Consider the following 18,432-nt stretch of genomic DNA (forward strand, 5'->3'; position numbering starts at 1 on the left):
GTTTAAGATGTTCAGAATTCTACGACTTTTTAAAAATTATCGACTTATTGAAAAAAACAAGTATAAAAGCAAAATATGTACCTTGAATTATTTAATTTTGTTAACTAAGATTTTTTTGTATATCGTAATGATATATGTATATCTTTATTGAATTTAATAAAATACAAAAAATACGTATGAAAGCTTGTCCTTTATTTTTACTTCAAAAATATGGTCACTGACCTATACTCCACTCTTATAAAACCAATCTGGACCTACGGAATTCACTCTACCAAAGAAATACTTCAAAGATTGAAATCGAAAACTCTCAAAAGTATTATTCCACAAACGAGCAACTTCAAGTGATCTTCAAGTTCTAACCATTGCAGAAGCAATCAAAAAGCATGTTGTCTCTTAGATTCTAAGACGGCAAACCCACCCTAATCCATTTAAAACAGAAATGACATCCTGCCGAAATGTTTTCATCCCGCGTAAAAGAAAATCCATAAAAGATCGTCTTCGTTCAGTATACAAGTTGATTGGTGCTCACTCCATTCATGTATGTAGGGACACGGTATCGAACCGAAAGTATCTGGCGAAGTTGGTGTCCTTGTCGCGGGGCCAGATCTTAAGTGGTGACATGGGGGCTCTGAGGGGCTTCCATGCCAGCATGAACTAACAGGGATGTTCCGCATGGGAACCTGTGTAGGACATGTGCTTATACAGATTCCTATGTGGAGATTACCGTACCAACAAACCCAGGGGGGTTCCGCATTGCGGGGCTACGGGTGTCACAATCCCGGGTACCCCAGTCAAAGGCTTCCAATTCTGAGTCGGTCGGAGGCTCAATTGGCAGAAGAGTCTTCGGCTTTCGAAAGTCATACCAAAGACTTTAAAAAAGGTACCGCGGGCGAACAGATGCCCCTGGAGTATGTTCGTTGGCTAGATAAGCAAAGCCAGTGAGACGAACAAGGCCAAAAGACAGGCCGGATGCACATGTGAGATCGTACAGCTGGTTAGATTTACAAAATGTGGCTCGTCAAGCAACTCGAGCGGGTGTAGAAAACCGGAAAAGGAGCAAATATCCATGCCTTTTGTGCACCCGGGCTGGAAAGTGCTCCCCAGTAAGGCTAGTAAGACCTGCGAGATTAGTGAGACGAGCAGTGTGAATGAGGTAAGTCAAGCGACTCGAACAAGGGTTAGGGTCGATTTTCACTCCGGGAGGGACAGCTCGGGGTGGAATGAGATTATCAAGTCTTGTGAGATGAGCGCGACATGTAGCATGAATGAATGGAGGTTGTTTATGGGTAGCAATAAGGTGGTTTGATAACGGTGGAAAAGCAAATCTGACTAGTTGTGGGGTCAAGCATGTGTATTCTGGTATGTTTAGTAGGTTGCGTGACTCGAGCTGGTCAAGCAAGTCTGGCTGGCGAGCACTACTCCAGTCTGTTCAGTGAGGTACGGCTCTTCGGGGAGTATCGCGGGTTTAATACCCGAATGCGGGAGAACTCGCAAGGGTTCGATGTGGAGTTGCATTGCAACCGGGTGCCGGAACCCAAAGAACGGCAGAGCCTTTAGGTAGGTTTCGGAATCACCAAAGTGGTAAGTGTGTCCTCCCACACTGCCTTTGGTGCTGAAATGCTTGCGTAGGCAAGGCATAAATTAAACCGTTAAGCTTTTGAGCTTCATGGAGCTCGGACTGCATTAAATTGCGGTAGGTTCCCACGTTAAACCAAAAATATAGATCGAACCGAAAGCCTCGATATAGTACTAATTTCAAGTATCGCTGTAAAAATATCGGGTACCCATTTATATCGTAATAAAAACACTCGATGTTCCAAAATATCGATACAAAATTCAAAAAATTAAATCTGAATATTGGTATAACTTTCTATTAAAGAATTAGCACTTTGAAATTTAATAAGTGCGTCACTGAAGGCGCGCCACACTCCAACCTAAGATTGTACACATTTCTGCCCTACAACGTGCAAAATATATCTATATTGCTTTACACATAAATTCCAAAGTAAGTAAGGTTATAGTACGATATAGATTTACAAGAAATGGAACCCTAGCAAAGGCTAAAATTCATGTTTTGTTTGCGTTAAATATTTGTTAAAGAACAATATTAACAACAAAACTTTCAATAGAAATTTCAGTAAGGTAAAGAGGACAGATTTTAACATTTTGGGATTTGGAAAATTAACTTTATATATTTAAAATATTACTACAAAAAGTTTTATACAAATAGTCTTGCCCAATTCCCAGAGTTTTGAATTTTGACGTTTTCAATTTATTTTCTACCATTTTGTCATACAAATGTATCATTATTCATATACTACGTTTATGCGTAGGCTAATTCACGAATTCATTTCATGAATTTGGGTTAAAATTGGCTGCATAAACACCATTTCATGAATTCAGTTATACACGAAAGTTAACCATGAATTCGGCATCATTTCATGAAATCGTCAAGTGCAAGTCCGCCAACGCCACTTTATACAAACAGCTTTTTACTAGGGTTATGATGTTTTTCGATTAAAAAGCTTGAGTGGCATAACCAGGATTTAAAACACTGGAAATATAAAATAAATTCAAATAGAATAAACTGAAAATATATTATAACTAATTTAGATATAATATGGTTCATTGCCTAGTACCAACGACTTTTGCAAATTCAAAAGGAGGCCAAAAAAGTCACAACCGTACTATTTAGTTTCTCGCCAGTGCATTGCCACTTTTTCAAGGCACTTTATTTCATGAATTCGCGAATTATACATAAACGGGACCATTTTTGAATTCATGAAATGAATTCATGAATTCTGTCGCATAAATGTAGTAACATTAATGTAATGCACATTTACGATTCGATACGATAAAGGGGTTCTGGTACCCGATTCCAAAAAATATCGTTTGAAAACTACGAGTAAAAAGTATCGGTATCGAATGGCAAAAATATCGGCATGGTATCATATCGTATCGAAATTCGTGTCCCTACCTGTACGACCTTGTGACAACTCACACAATTCTTAAATGTATCTAACAAATACAGATTGCAATAAAAATAGGATTAAAAGATATTTTACAAAATTTACACACGTACATATGTACATATGTATGTAGCAGAGCTGGTCACTTTATGATTACGATTACATTTTGATTACTTAGGATTACGATTAATAATAATAATAGATTGGCGCTAACACATGTGTTAGTGTTTGGCCGAGCTTCTCCTCCAATTTGTGGCGTGCGCCTTGATGTTGTCACACAAAGTGGAGGGACATAACATGTTTGAGTGCGAATACCTTAATTACCTTACCTTAAAATCCTTAAAACTTAACTATTACGACTACTGTAATCGTAATCGTACTTTTTATGATTACGGTTATAGTAATCGCAATCCTAAAAATTTTAAGATTACAATTACCGTAATTGTATTCATGAAAATTAGGATTGCGATTTCAGGAGTCGTAATCATTAAAATTTTAGGATTACAATTATAGTAATCGCAATAAAGCTATTCAAGATTACGATTACAGTAATCGAGAAATTTATTTTGCTTTGAGCAAATATTAATTTTTATTTACGAAAATGGTTTAAGTTATGAATTCGCATATTTGTTTGAAATTGTGTTAATAATCTACACAGACTCGTGGTCGCACTATTTCCAATAAAGTTTGATTTTGATTAACTGTCCGCCTTGATGTTGTCACACAAAGGGGAGGGACCTACAATTTTACGCCGACCCGAAAGGCTATTGTATTTTTAGGAGAAGCTGGTTTTCATGACTGAAATAAGCCCAAAATACAATAGCGCTATGGCAGTGGCAGTGACAGTTTTTAAAATCAGCTGTTACTGCTAATATTGGCAGTCACTGCCCCAGCAAACACAATACGGCGTTGTCAGTGACTGCTTTTTTTGACATTCCCTTTTGTTTGTTTACATTTTTGTTGTTGCCTTTTAGGCTTCAGTGACATAAACAGAAGTTGGCTGCATTTCATTTATGTCAAGTTCAACATGCGAAGTTCGCTGCGATGGAGGCAGTGGCAGTGAATTTAGAATTTGGGCTAAACCGAGCAGTACTGCCAGCTGCCACCAGTGTTGCCGCGAAACATTTTTAGCGGTAGCTAAATTCAGGCTAAAAAAGGGCTAAAAAAGAGCTAAAAATCGTCGTTGTGGCTAAAAATGGTAGCTAAATTTTTTTACCTACATATAAATATATAAGTATACACGCAAACATTTTCTATAAGTAATGATATAGAAAAACAATGAACTCTGGAAAGAATTAATATTTTATTCAACAAATAAACTTGTTGTGTAACACATAAAGCATATTAAGGGCCGCCAACTTACCTATTTTAAAGTATAGTTAAATCGTTAATGGATAAGATAACGGCCCAGAAACGTAAAAAACATACATATACATATGTATGTACAGTTTAAAAATTAATTTCTTACATAAACAAAAAAATGAGATCACATTAAGAATACATAAGTACTAGAATCATATCTATATACAGTGTCGGACAATACTAAATAACTTAAATAATTTCAAACTATGCTTCGAAAAATATCCATTTGTAAAAGAAATTTTTAAAATGTTATGTTATAATTTACAAAGAATTAAAATGTCGGTGCTTTATTATTGTCCGACGCTGTATGTATCAAACAAACAAAAGAGTATTCATTTAATGAACTCATAGTAAAATAATTTAATCTATAAACATTTTTTTTAACACATTAAATATTTATATCAATACCAATACTATCATCGCTAAGCGATTCTTCGTCGTTACAATTTTGTTCATTTCTCATTAACCTGACGATATCATCTGTAATTTCAAAATCATGACAACATTTCTGTACATTTTTTAAGCCATATCTTACAGTTAATAAAGCGTTTAACATTGCAAAATTCATTTTATTTCTGTGCTTATTTTTAACGAAATTTATTATAGAAAACGTCCTTTCAACTTCTGCGTTACTTAAAGGTAAAAGAAGCAACCGATAAACAAACTTTTTCCACCACTTAAGCTAGCGACACAATGAACAGTTTATTTGCCTTAAAGGAAAGGCGTTCGCTTTATGAGCGAAGAGTTAAATTCATGAAAATCATATAAAAAATTTCAATGTCAATGATGAATAAATTTTGAAAAGGGCTAAAAAAAGGGCTAGGGGCAATTTCAAATTTTTGTGGCCAAAAAAAGAATTTGGTAGCCAAATTTAGCCACCAAAGGGCTAAAACGGCAACACTGGCTGCCACTGCTGTATTGTGAGTCGCTTCATTGGATACCACACTTTCTAAAAAACAGCTGATTTCGAAAAACTGCCATTGCCACTGCGTATTGTATTTTGGGCTATACACTCGGTGGTTTGCCATTGCCTGCCGAGGGGCGACCGCTATTAGAAAACAAGTTTTTCTTTTCTATTTATTGATAACCACAACACCACAGAGGCCGCTGTGTCCCTGTATTACTTCAAATTTAAATAAATTGTACATACTTTTCGATGAAAGTTCCGCTCATTAACGTAACCAAATACTAAACCTCTACAGAAAATTAAAAAATCTCAATCAAAATTTTCTTAATTACGAGTACATTAATTGTAATCATGATATTTTTAGTATTACAATTAAAGTATGCGTAATCGTAATTTTCATGATTAAAATTACTGTAATTGTATTCTTATAATTTTAAAGCGCAAACAGTCAACGACGTAGCGTAGACGTAGGTTGACGCAGACACGATCTAGCTCATGGGATTCGCGTGTTAACGAAAACTCACCACCGCATGGCAGTGACGTTGCCGTTGCTTCTCTCTCTCTCTATCAAAAGTAAATTTTATATGCTGCTACGTACGTCAACCTACATTTACGCTACGTCGTTGACTAACTGAGCTTTTAAGGATTACAATTACGGTATTCGTAATCATGGTTTTCATGATTACGATTACAGTAATCTAAGTCATTAAATTTTTAAGATTACAATTATTATAATCATAATGGTAACATTTATGATTACAACTAACGTAATAGTATTCGTATACAATTTAAGGATTGCAATTAAGCAATCGTAATTGAAATGTAGTTATAATCAAAAATTACCCAGCTCTGATAAGGGGATATATTTATACAATAGACTAACCTATATGATTCTTATTAATTGTGATTCTTGAGTTGTCGTCGCGTTTCCATTTGATGATCGGACGTGGACTACCGGTTGCTCGGCAACGCAAAGAAATGTTGGAACCTTCACGTACTATTACGTCACTGGAGCTAAGCGAGTCATCGATATTGGGCGGAACTGTTTTGAAATAAAATTGTTGTTATAAATACATAACTTCGTATCTTATAGAACAGAATATTGAAATCACTTCATTTTAAAATCTTATATCTAAAATTTTTTTCTAAACACGTCCTTGTTAAAATTAGGAAAGTATACATATAACTATACGATTTTTTGCAAGATATGGCTTCTAGTTATTGGGGCATCTAAGTGAATAATATAAAGTCCAAAAAATCATTGTCGTTACGTACATTTCCACTACTTTATCCTTAAAAAAGAAGAAAAGAGTTTAATGACGCGATCAAGTGGGCTTCAAGTTTTTTTTATATCGTCGGTGTATGTGTTGACGGCGAATGGGGCTCGTAAATATAGTGGACGGAGAAGGAAACGCGCAGTGTGCGGTTATCTGTAGTGGGATTCGCCATTCTATTTTGACGATTATCGAATCGTTAAGAAAACTTAACGACGGTTTTAACGATTTGACAATTCGCTAACAGCTGTTGTCGTTAACTACTCGATTACTCGTTAAGTAAACGGCGAATATTTTGAAGTTGTTAGCGGCATCGACAAAAGAAAATTTGATATTTCATTTGAGTTAAAATTAAGTAATATAGATCGCGAGTTTACTTAAATAATATATAAAAGAAAAACTTTTTGTAAAAATGGCATTTGAGTATTTGGCATACGTTTTATCCCAAGATGAGGAGATAATAAGCCCTTCATCAGTGGATAGACGTTTGCTTCGTGAAGTGAACAACCCTTTCCACTTGACTGCAACTGAGTTTCGTGACCTTTACCGATTAACCGCAGACTTGGTTGATGATATTGTTTCCCAGCTTGATAGCCAATTAAGGGGTCGAATAATAACTGCGATAATGACAGAGAAACAGGTAAATAATGTAATTTTCAAGTATTTTTCAATTTTAAATACTTTTGTAAATTTTGAAGGTTCTAACTGCCTTGCGATTCTTCGCAACTGGCTGTTATCAACGTCCCGTCGGGAGCAATGGGGGATATCCATGAGCCAGTCGTCCGTAAGTCGCTCTTTACATCGCGTAACGGATCCATGACCCAAATAGAGCGGCAAGCTGCAAAAGAAATTTTCGCCTCAGCATCCGCACCATTTGTAGAAGGTACTATTGGGGCTATCGATTGCACCCATGTGTCCATCATGAGCCAAAAAAATCATGAAGAAGCGTATGCCAACCACCATGGATACCATTCTATCAATGTGCAAATGGTAAGAGTAGAATTTGCTCAAGGGTTAAACTACTGAGAATTAATTTTATTTTATACAAATATAGATATGTCATCCAAATTTAAAGATTTTGGCTGTCAGTGCAAATACCCAGGAGCGCGGCACGATTCATTTATTTGGAGCTCCTCTGCAGTCCGGAGAGTTATGCAGCGAAGTTTTGAAAATGGAAACCATAACATGTTTTTGATTGGCACCTTTTTAAATCCACTGAAACTTATTTATTAAAATCAATTTAATTGAAAATGTTGAATATATATTTGCAGATGACTCAGCATATCCTTTGGAACCGTGGTTGATGACTCGTCTACCAAACCAACCAAAGGGAGTCCTAAATTCCGCTACAATGAGCAAAGCTCGAAACCCAGTCGAGAGACTTTTTGGCATTCTCAAAAAAACTAGTCGATGCTTATCTCGGCAAAGGACTCTTTCGTATGATCCTGGATTTACGGGAAAAGTAGTAAATGCATGCAAAGTGTTGCATAACTTGACCAAACATACGATCCCGGGACTGAGATCCTAGAGCCAAGGACAAATAGCAGTAATGTAAATCAAGACGCGCCGTCTTCAACAGCAAAACGCGTCCAAGACCGGCTAATTGCAAATTATTTCACATGAATAAAACGCTGATAAATAAAAATTCAGAAGGAATACAATAAAATTATTTTGGCATTTTATTAAACATTTTTATGTAAATAAAAACTGTGGTATCAATAACTTCAGTCTTGTTTTGTCTTTAATTTGAGTAAATTTTTTTAAGTCTAACTTTTTAACTTAACTCTAACATAAATACAAAAAAAAAAGAACTTCATGCTTTATCAAATGAAAACTTAGCTCTAACATAAATATAAAAACAAAAAAGAAATTCAACTTATATTTAAAACGCATAAAACTAACATAAATATTAAAACAAAAAATACCTTCAAAAACTACATATTTACACAATATTTACATGCGGTAGATAGCGTTTGTTAAATTATTAAAGGCCTCCGCACATGCCTTTAAACCTTCCCCCATTGTGGCTATAGCTTCGGATAACGATTTCGTTACCTGCACACTCGCCGTACTTGTTTCAGCTAACAACTGTTGAAAGAGCATAAGAATGTAATACTATTTTTTAGTATGTAAAAAAATTACCTTCAAATCATCCGCTTGTCTACTTGCTATTTGTACATTCGCTGCACTCGACTCTGCTAGCGTCTGTTGAAAAAGAACCGAACAAATTATGTCAAAATATTTTACTTTTGTAAAGTTACAAATAAGTAAATAACTTTTAAGGCATTTGCTTGGGTCTGAGCCATTTCCAAATATGTTTTTTGGGCCTCGGCCTTCTTTTTGAACCTCTACGTGGCGGTTTTCCTGCAGGAGTTATAGGAGTCGATGTGCGCATCTCAATGCTCACACTTTCAGCAACAGTTCCATGGCACTGCAAATAGTCGCTACCGACAAGGGCAATCACACGCCTCTCAAGCTCAGTGAGTGGTTCTTCATTAATGGGATTGTTTCCCGTCATAGCCGACTTTCTTTTTCTATCACGCACCTTAATGCTAGTACGGCTCTTCAAATCCCTCCATACCTTTTTGCAAAACAAAATTTTAAACGTGGTATTAAATTACTAAACAATTTTTACATACTGTGCGCCATTGGTCGACGTTCTTCACCGCACCGCCAAGGCTATTCACCATACCATTAACGCTAGTTCATTCCACTTCTTGTCGCAGTCCGATTTTCCATGAAGCTTCTGGAACCTTGATCCTGCCAATCCCGGCGTTTCCGTCAAAAAGTCCACCATGCGACTTAGTTGTTCTGCTGTGGTCCGGCTTCTCTTTTGAACACTGACGAAGCCATTCTTTAATATGCGAAAATGGTTATGTCTAATAATACAAAGTAAATAAACGTTTTATTTTACTTACTTTTTGTAAAAATATATTAAAATATCCAGAAAAATATGTGCATACCACTTTGCAAGCAAGGAATTTATTTGTTTTTCGTCTTTCTTTGTGTTCTTCGCATTTTTTGACGTTTCGTTAAGCTGTGATGCCACCTTTCTTTTATTTAAATAAAAAGAAAATGTCAGCTGTTTAGTGTCGTTAAAAAAGAGTTACCGAATAACACAATCGTTACTGCAAATCGATTTATAATAATACTGTTATAGGCGCAAAAATATGCATCGCCGGAGAGAACGGTTTACCCTATTTCAGACTGCATCATTAGCTTTTTAAGCTTTCTGCACGCCTTCATAATTTTTTTTTTTTGTTTCCAAAGGAAATTTTTTAGGGGTTTTATCGGAAAAATGTCGTTGCAGGGTTGTCCTAAATGCCTCAAGGCCTTAACGTTTATGGACATACCAAACCCTAAAAAAATAAGTCTTGAAGGCTATTAGTTTGAAAATCCGAAAGTATCTAGTAGTATAATAATTGCACAGGCATACAAAAAAATTGGTGAGAACCAGAGGGTAGACCGCACAGTTTCTAGGTTTTTGGAGTCGCTGAAAAAATTACTACCCAAATGAATAAGACGTCTCCCTCACTTAATAGAGCCCCCTACCACACCCTGAAGAGGGTTAAATTTTCGACTTAAAGCCCCTTCAGGGTGTAGCAACGCTTTTATCCACTTGCAATGTTGTATGTCCAGACACCATTTTTAGCTATAATTATAGATTATAATCAAAGTTCCTATACAAAAGTCTAGACATCAACCTCGACGGTGGACTTATATGTAAACCTATTATTAGGTGATTGTTACATATATACACATGTAGGTTAGGTTAGAAAGTAAACAATGATTTCACTAAATTTTTATTCATTTTACTGATTTAAAGTTTTTTTATTCATTTGCATTTTTAATTCTTTTAATAGTGTTTTGTGGACGGCAAGCCTTTTTACCGAAAAGTGGCAATTACAATAAAAATACAACGAAATGACCGAAAGCTAGTACAAAATAAGCAAGTTTATTAAAGCCTATGCCTTTTTGCTTCAAGATCGCAGATGGAATGAATATTTCATTCTTCTCCTTAAAATTAGTTTTCAACTTATTGCAATCATTACACAAAACCATATATATTTACGCATGTGTGTACATCAGAGGCAGGCATTTTTTATTACCTTCCTTTTATTAGCTCGGGATGTAACTATGTAATATTGATGCGTCTAAAAGATGCAGCGATTTCTATTCTCAAGTTACATACCTGATAACAGTACGAATGGCAATTATAATAGGGAGGTTTTAGTTTTTTAAACTATAATTTTGTTGATTTTCCAAACACATATAATTGGGCTTCAAAATGCTGCTTGCTGCGACGTCGACACATGTATACTATCATCTTCTTCGTGCGTCTTCAGTGATCGGAGTTCTACCGCATTGTGGTAGATCTACTTTTTTGAGCATCCACCACATCTACCACACAAGGTCTGAAATCTACCACATATTCGCATTTTTGAGAAGTAATAATTAAGCTCCACGTGATTTTCCTTATTTTTTTTTAATTCTAAGAGCAAAAATTGTCGCAACACTAAATACTATGTGATAACAAGTAGGGACACGATATCGAACCGAAAGTATCGATATAATACTCATTTAAAGTATCGCTGTAACAATATCGGGTACCCATTAATAGAGTAATAAAAAGACTCGATATTCCAAATATCGCTACAAAATTCAAAATATTGCAACCTAAGATAGTACACATTTCTGCGCTTTAAAGCGCAAATATATCCATATTGCTTTACATATAAATTCCAAAGTAAGTAAGAAGGTTATAGTACGACATAGATTCGCAAGAAACGGAACCCTAGCTAAGGCTAAAACTCATGTTTTATTTGAGTTAAAAATTTGCTTACAAACAATATTAACAACAAAACTTTCAATAGAAATTTTTGTAAGGTAACGTGACGTCAGATACTTCGGCTGATAAAAAAGCAGGACAGATTTTTACATTTTGGAATTTGGAAAATTAGTCTTAAATATTTCAAATATTACCACACAAAGTTTTATACAAATAGTTTTGCCCGATTCCCAGAGTTTTTTAATTTTGACATTTTCATTTTATTTTCTAATATTTTGTCATACAAATGTCATGCCACGCCAGATTGGAAATGCCGAATACAATATATCATTATTCCCATTAACTTTGTAATGTACATTTACGATTCGATACGATACAAGATTCCAAAAAATGTCGTTTGAAAACTATCGGGTAAAAAGTATCGGTATCGAATGGCTAAAATATCGATGTAGTATCGTATCGTATCGAAATTCGTGTCCCTAATAACAAGAATGATGGTATACAAGGTTTCGAATTCCCGGCGGCGATGAGATTTCTCAAGTAAAAGTAAATAAAGAAGAATGGGAGGAGAAAAGAAACTTTCAAACAATGAATTTTCTCAATATAAAATTTTCGTCGGGAAACATGGTTTTATTGCTAAATTGCAAAATATATAATTTATAAAAAAACTAATAAAGAAATTGTAAAAAATCTGCGATTTTTGTGAAAGTATTAGTACATTACAGTGCATCTAAAGCTTTTAAGGCGTTGTTTACTTTTACTTGAGAATTGTTAAAATCGGCGAAACGCAAGTTAAAAGTTTTTTCTAGAGATTCTAATTAAAAATTTTGCAGTTTAGGTGAAACCTTTTTTTAATCTTTGTAAAAAGTTTGATCCAAAACCTGAGATCTACCACATTTTTTCTAAATCTACCACATTTTTTTCCAGAATCTACCACAGAGAATTTTTATTAAGTCCGATCACTGTGCGTCTTAAGATAAATGACGATTGACTGATGCTTTGCTGGTACTTCGGCAAAGCAAATCAAATCAGCTTTTATTTTTAATATTTTTATTGAGCTTTGTACCACGATTATTTTATTAGGAAGAATGGAAAAAGCAACAAAGTCTAAGCGGTAGAAGGTACAGCAGCTATTACGGAGATCGCCACATCTCCTCATCAGACTTCTTTTTTCTAGACTTTAGCAGGGATCGAATCCGCTTCTTCGATGTCGCTGCTGTTGAGTGTTCGGACGCCAAAAGTTTTCTTAGTGGTAAATTAGCATGAAAAATTGTGGTACATTCCAAAACAATGCGGTAGATTCAAATAAATAAATTTATGAATTTGTTATTTGCACTTAAGTATGGTTAGCTGATTAAGTTAAGTGACATTTTGAACAGTTTTGGCTTATCTTTTGTTTATTTAATGTTTATGCTTTTTTGCTAACGGTGCTAGGCATTTTCTTCCATATAAAAGTACTTGTCAATCATTAAAAATCAACGCGATTTCCTAGCGTCTTGAAATTTGCACTAAAATTTAATGGGCTATAAAACTGCATACCTAAAATTTTTATAGAAATTCTAAATAAAAATATGAAAATTTTTGGGTGATTGTATTTCAATTCATGAAGGGTGAATGGGTTCAAAATTCGAAATCAAGTGTAAGACGGGTTTTAATGTTTTTTAGGGCGAATAAAGCACACATTTTTTTGTTTTGCGAAAAAAAAATTTCGCTGAGCTACGAGCATCTAAAAATGTATTTCCCATTCCTCCCGAAACATTTTCTTTGTGTACTATTCGTGTAAGATTCGCAATGAAGTCTCAGCAGCAACTGATTTGATTTGCTTTGCCGAAGTGCTAGCAAAGCATCAGTCAATCGTCAATTATTGTAAGACGCACAAAGACGATCATATCATACATGTGTCGACGTCGTAGCAAGCAATGTTGTTTTTTGTTGTCGAAAATGCCCACGGTGGTAGAAATAGTAGAAATGTAATTTAGCAAAAAAAAGTAGTATCTAGTCAACAAATGTGGTATAGTCCGAGCATTGGCTGTTGATCCCCTGCAGAAAATCTGACTAGCCTAGAACTAGCGTAGAACTACCAGTTCTAGCTCAATACCCAAGCAATGCTTTCGATTGTCCAGTTTTACACGACGATGTCATTGGCGGTGGAAATTGTCGCCCAGTGCATTCAGCGGCCGTGCGCGCATCCTTTGGCCGTAGCTGTGTGGAGTCGGAGCGATTCCGAAAATGATTCCCGAGTGCGCACGGCCGCCTGCCATCATCGTGCCAAGTGAATTGGTTTTGTAGTTCAGCATTTAACCTCGGTCAACGCGCACGCGCCCTTCTCAAACAGTTCGTAGAATTTGCTAAATAGACTTTGTAGTTACATAATTACATAAACAGAAAATAAATAAAAAAGTTTACATTTTGTACATTTCTTAAAATCGAAGACAAGTCTTTCCTTTTATCGGAAAAAGTGTGTGTGTGCAAGATGAGTGCATAAGGCGACCAGTGGATTTACTCATGGTCCTTCGCAGCCAACCGTGGCCCAGCCCCTAAGATAAAAAAAAAAACTTTTAAAAACTTAACAAAAAATAAATAAAAATTCGGAATCGTACGTCCACAAAACAAAACAAAAAACCAAAACAATTAACTAAGTGGAAAAAACAAAAAAAAAGGTGCGCGTATATGTACATATCGTCGTTTAAAGTACAAAACCGCGTATCGTCATTCTGCAAAACCGCGTAACTGACATTGGCTGCCAAAAATTGGATTTGCTCACACAAGCTCTTGGCTCAATCCTCATCCATTCGTCCTGAAATATACTAGCCAGAAATGTGATTGCTTTTTAAAAAAAGAGAACCATTTTGAAATATGAGTGTTTTTACGCTCTAGAAAGTAATTTCTACAACTTCACATGCGCGGTTTTGCATTTTGCTGATACGCGGTTTTGCATTATGTTGATACGCGGTTTTGCACTTTAAACGACGATATGTACATGCATACATTTCGCAAAGAAAAAAAGTGAAAAAAAATATTTCCTGTGCCTCCTTGGAAAAGGATATGCTTTAATTGCATAAATACAAACGTATACAAAAATAACAATTTCTGTGGAATATAAAAAATTCGGTGGAAAAAATAAATAAATCCATAAACATACATATGAACTACATTTATAAAAAAAAAAAAAACTAAATCGAGTGACCTACCACAAGCTGTGCCCCGAAGAAGCAGAAAAGCAACCAAGGGTTTTATCACAGCTATCAGCCATCAACAGCATCAGCAGCCATCAACAGCATCTGCAACTTCATCAGTATCAGCGGCAATAATAACACCAGGCGCAAAAACATAAAGAAGCTCACTTACATACATTCATCGCTACATAAACTAAAGGAAAGTAGTAAGTAGGCAAATTTTTAATTTCCTTAAAAATTTAAATAAAATAACTTCCATTTTCTTAAAATTTATATTATTTCTAATAAACTGCAAACGGACATACATACGTATATACACACATACATATATGTATATATATATATTTATATAGTTTAATAAAAGGCGTATTTTTTCTCGCCAAGAACGGTTCTATTAAAATTGCGGATATTTTCCTACAATTGGCCGCTATTGAAATTTTGGTAGAAAAATTCCGTTTTCCGGAAAGCGGTATAGCTCCACATACTGCCAAACTTATATATATGTAAGTGGTTAAACGAACGACGCATGCCGTTTAACCGTCGCAACCATGAACTATTTTTAAAATTTAATTACTTGAGAATTGTTAACTACTTATATATTGTATCTTTCGCCTTTGACTTATCTAACGTGTATCTACGTGCATATTGTATCTTTTGCCTTTGAATTCCTTAACTTGTATCTACCTACATACATATTGTATATTTTGCCTTTGAATTGCCTAACTTGAAAACACATTGTAATTAGTGAATACCATGAATTGTAAAATCTGAAGTATTTTATGAATTTGCGTGGTTGGCAACGCGCGAAGTTAAAGCAGCGCGCAGCTGACATTTTAGGTTGACAAAATGTCAACAAAAGAAAGAAAAAGTAGATATACACACAAAAATTTTCTCTTAGCATCCGAACGGTCGCATATATTTTTTCGAGTTGCAAATCATTCTCTTTGAAATAAATTCAAGTCTTCATTTGTAAGCACGTGCGTTTTTCCTTTATAAATCGCGATTTAAGGTGTTCTTACACGATATGTATTTGCATGTGTACATGCCACTTTTTACATATGAAAATGCCAACATATCGTGTATAGGCAAATTAGATTTGTTTCTGTACAAAGCAGATGCACGTACATACGAAATAGAAATGTTTCTATTTTCATCTGACACACAGGTAGAATCATCGGAGTTTCGTTTATTTCGCTTTCAAAGAACGTATTTTTAATTAGTTAAATAAAGACTGTGAATTTGACAGACATTCACAATTACATATGTATCGAAAAAGTCAGATTTACAAATGCAAATACATATCGTGTAAGGACACCTTTAGCGAGATTAGTCGCGTGAGATCTTTTAAGTTTTTGTTTAAAAAGAAGAGCCGCCCCGGCAGTGGTAGCAATCGTGCCTCCAGACTTGTGTCCACCTTGAGGGGAGCAGCCTCATCCCGTATCATTGTCGCAGCGTCAGCACGCCATCAGCGCAACCCAAAGGTCCTATAAAGCCACCCCGCAGCTCCACGAGCAACATTGTCACCACCACTGTCGCCGTCAAGGCCCACCATCAAAAGGCAATCGCAATCAGCGCACACACTCGCACCATCGCCAAACCAGCAGCAGTGCACCAGCTCCAGGTTCAACGCCGAATCCGTCGCCACCACCGCAGGGCCACCACCGCGCGCCTTCGCTTTCGTCCATCGTCACCAGCAGCCACCGTGTCCACCGCCGCTTGTACAACAGCAGCGTGAGAAATTACCACACGCCCCAAGCGTGTGCCTATGGTCCTTCGTCGCCTCCAAAGAGCCAGCACCGTTGGAATATAAAAAATACAAGTATCCCATATAAAAATATATAAACCGTGAGTAAGAATCTGAATTGCTTACTAACCCTAGTGCACACATAAAAAGTGATACAATCTAGAAAATCACATATACATAAATTTTTGTTCTTTAATGAAAAATAGCATTCAAATGTATAGAAACGGTGCTCTCATTCCGTTACAGAAAATTTCGTACATATATATGTACATTTCTTTTGCTCGATTTCCCGCCAAAAAAGTACACGGTTCCCGGCAAAAAAGTGAACGGTTCGCGATTAGCCAGTATATAATATCTACATATATAAAACGTACATACATACACATCTCTCTTGGTTACTTATTCTTTTCTTTTTCATCGCAAAAGTAAAAGAATAAATAACTACTGTGTATATGTGCATACATATATATACGCACAGTGTCTTAAATTAAATCTGAATATTGGCCTCATTTTCTGATAAAGAATTAACACTTTGCACTTTAATAAGTACATCACTAAAGGCGCGCCATATTGCAACCTAAGATAGTACACATTTCTGCGCTTTAAAGCGCAAAATATATCCATATTGCTTTACATATAAATTCCAAAGTAAGTAAGAAGGTTATAGTACGACATAGATTCGCAAGAAACGGAACCCTAGCTAAGGCTAAAACTCATGTTTTATTTGAGTTAAAAATTTGCTTACAAACAATATTAACAACAAAACTTTCAATAGAAATTTTTGTAAGGTAACGTGACGTCAGATACTTCGGCTGATATAAAAGCAGGACAGATATTTACATTTTGGAATTTGGAAAATTAGTCTTAAATATTTCAAATATTACCACACAAAGTTATATACAAATAGTTTTTCCCGATTCCCAGAGTTTTTTAATTTTGGCATTTTCATTTTATTTTCTAATATTTTGTCATACAAATGTCATGCCACGCCAGATTGGAAATGCCGAATACAATATATCATTATTCCCATTAACTTTGTAATGTACATTTACAATTCGATACGATACAAGATTCCAAAAAATGTCGTTTGAAAACTATCGGGTAAAAAGTATCGGTATCGAATGGCAAAAATATCGATGTAGTATCGTATTGTATCGAAATTCGTGTCCCTAATAACAAGAATGATGGTATACAAGGTTTCGAATTCCCGGCGGCGATGAGATTTCTCAAGTAAAAGTAAATAAAGAAGAATGGGAGGAGAAAAGAAACTTTCAAACAATGAATTTTCTCAATATAAAATTTTCGTCGGGAAACATGGTTTTATTGCTAAATTGCAAAATATATGATTTATAAAAAAACTAATAAAGAAATTGTAAAAAATCTGCGATTTTTGTGAAAGTATTAGTACATTACAGTGCATCTAAAGCTTTTAAGGCGTTGTTTACTTTTACTTGAGAATTGTTAAAATCGGCAAAACGCAAGTTAAAAGTTTTTTCTAGAGATTCTAATTAAAAATTTTGCAGTTTAGGTGAAACCTTTTTTTAATCTTTGTAAAAAGTTTGATCCAAAACCTGAGATCTACCACATTTTTTCTAAACCTACCACATTTTTTTCCAGAATCTACCACAGAGAATATTTATTAAGTCCGATCACTGTGCGTCTTAAGATAAATGACGATTGACTGATGCTTTGCTGGTACTTCGGCAAAGCAAATCAAATCAGCTTTTGGGGTAGTTTAAGGAGCTTTTCGGCCGGTTTAAAAAAAAGCAAACAATGTTTCTTTTTCCTCCTACGCGTTTCGATGCTTTTCACATCTTCCTCAGGGAGTCTGGTGTTTATTGTAAACAAAACATAAAAAACAAACAATTAGGCACACATGTATGTACATGAAAAATATAACAATTACAATTCTTTGGTATAACAATTTTTTGCTGCAACACAACTTACATTGAACATCAAAACAAAGAAAATATAACAAAAACACACTGATATTGACTTCTTTACATTTAAGTGTACTTCTGCTCGTCTGTTCTCCTATTGCACGTTATTGCTGTCCGGTATGCGCAATTTATATTGTCGACGTCTTCCTTGAAATTCATTGCATGCTGTATTTTTTGCTGTATTCGCAAGCTTTCTAATGTTAGTCTCGTTCTGTCTTTGTTCTCCACATCTAATATTTTCGCGTTTTCAAAGTCTGCTGTATGTCCACTA

The 18,432-nt window shown here is 35.3% G+C and overlaps 1 protein-coding gene across 1 annotated transcript in view; it reads right to left on the bottom strand.

Moving 5' to 3' along the window:
* Positions 1-18,432, bottom strand: part of LOC108363813 (neuronal growth regulator 1-like) — an 81,340-nt gene that overhangs the window by 2,989 nt on the left and 59,919 nt on the right. The window contains exon 2 of the mRNA XM_017617302.1: positions 6,122-6,280. Within this exon, the coding sequence (XP_017472791.1) occupies positions 6,122-6,280 (159 nt within the window). The remainder of the gene's footprint in view (positions 1-6,121; positions 6,281-18,432) is intronic.

The sequence above is a fragment of the Rhagoletis zephyria genome, unplaced genomic scaffold (assembly GCF_001687245.7).
Source record: "Rhagoletis zephyria isolate East Lansing unplaced genomic scaffold, Rhagoletis_zephyria_1.1 Rzeph_scaffold_01382, whole genome shotgun sequence".
In the NCBI taxonomy this organism is placed as follows: domain Eukaryota; kingdom Metazoa; phylum Arthropoda; class Insecta; order Diptera; family Tephritidae; genus Rhagoletis; species Rhagoletis zephyria.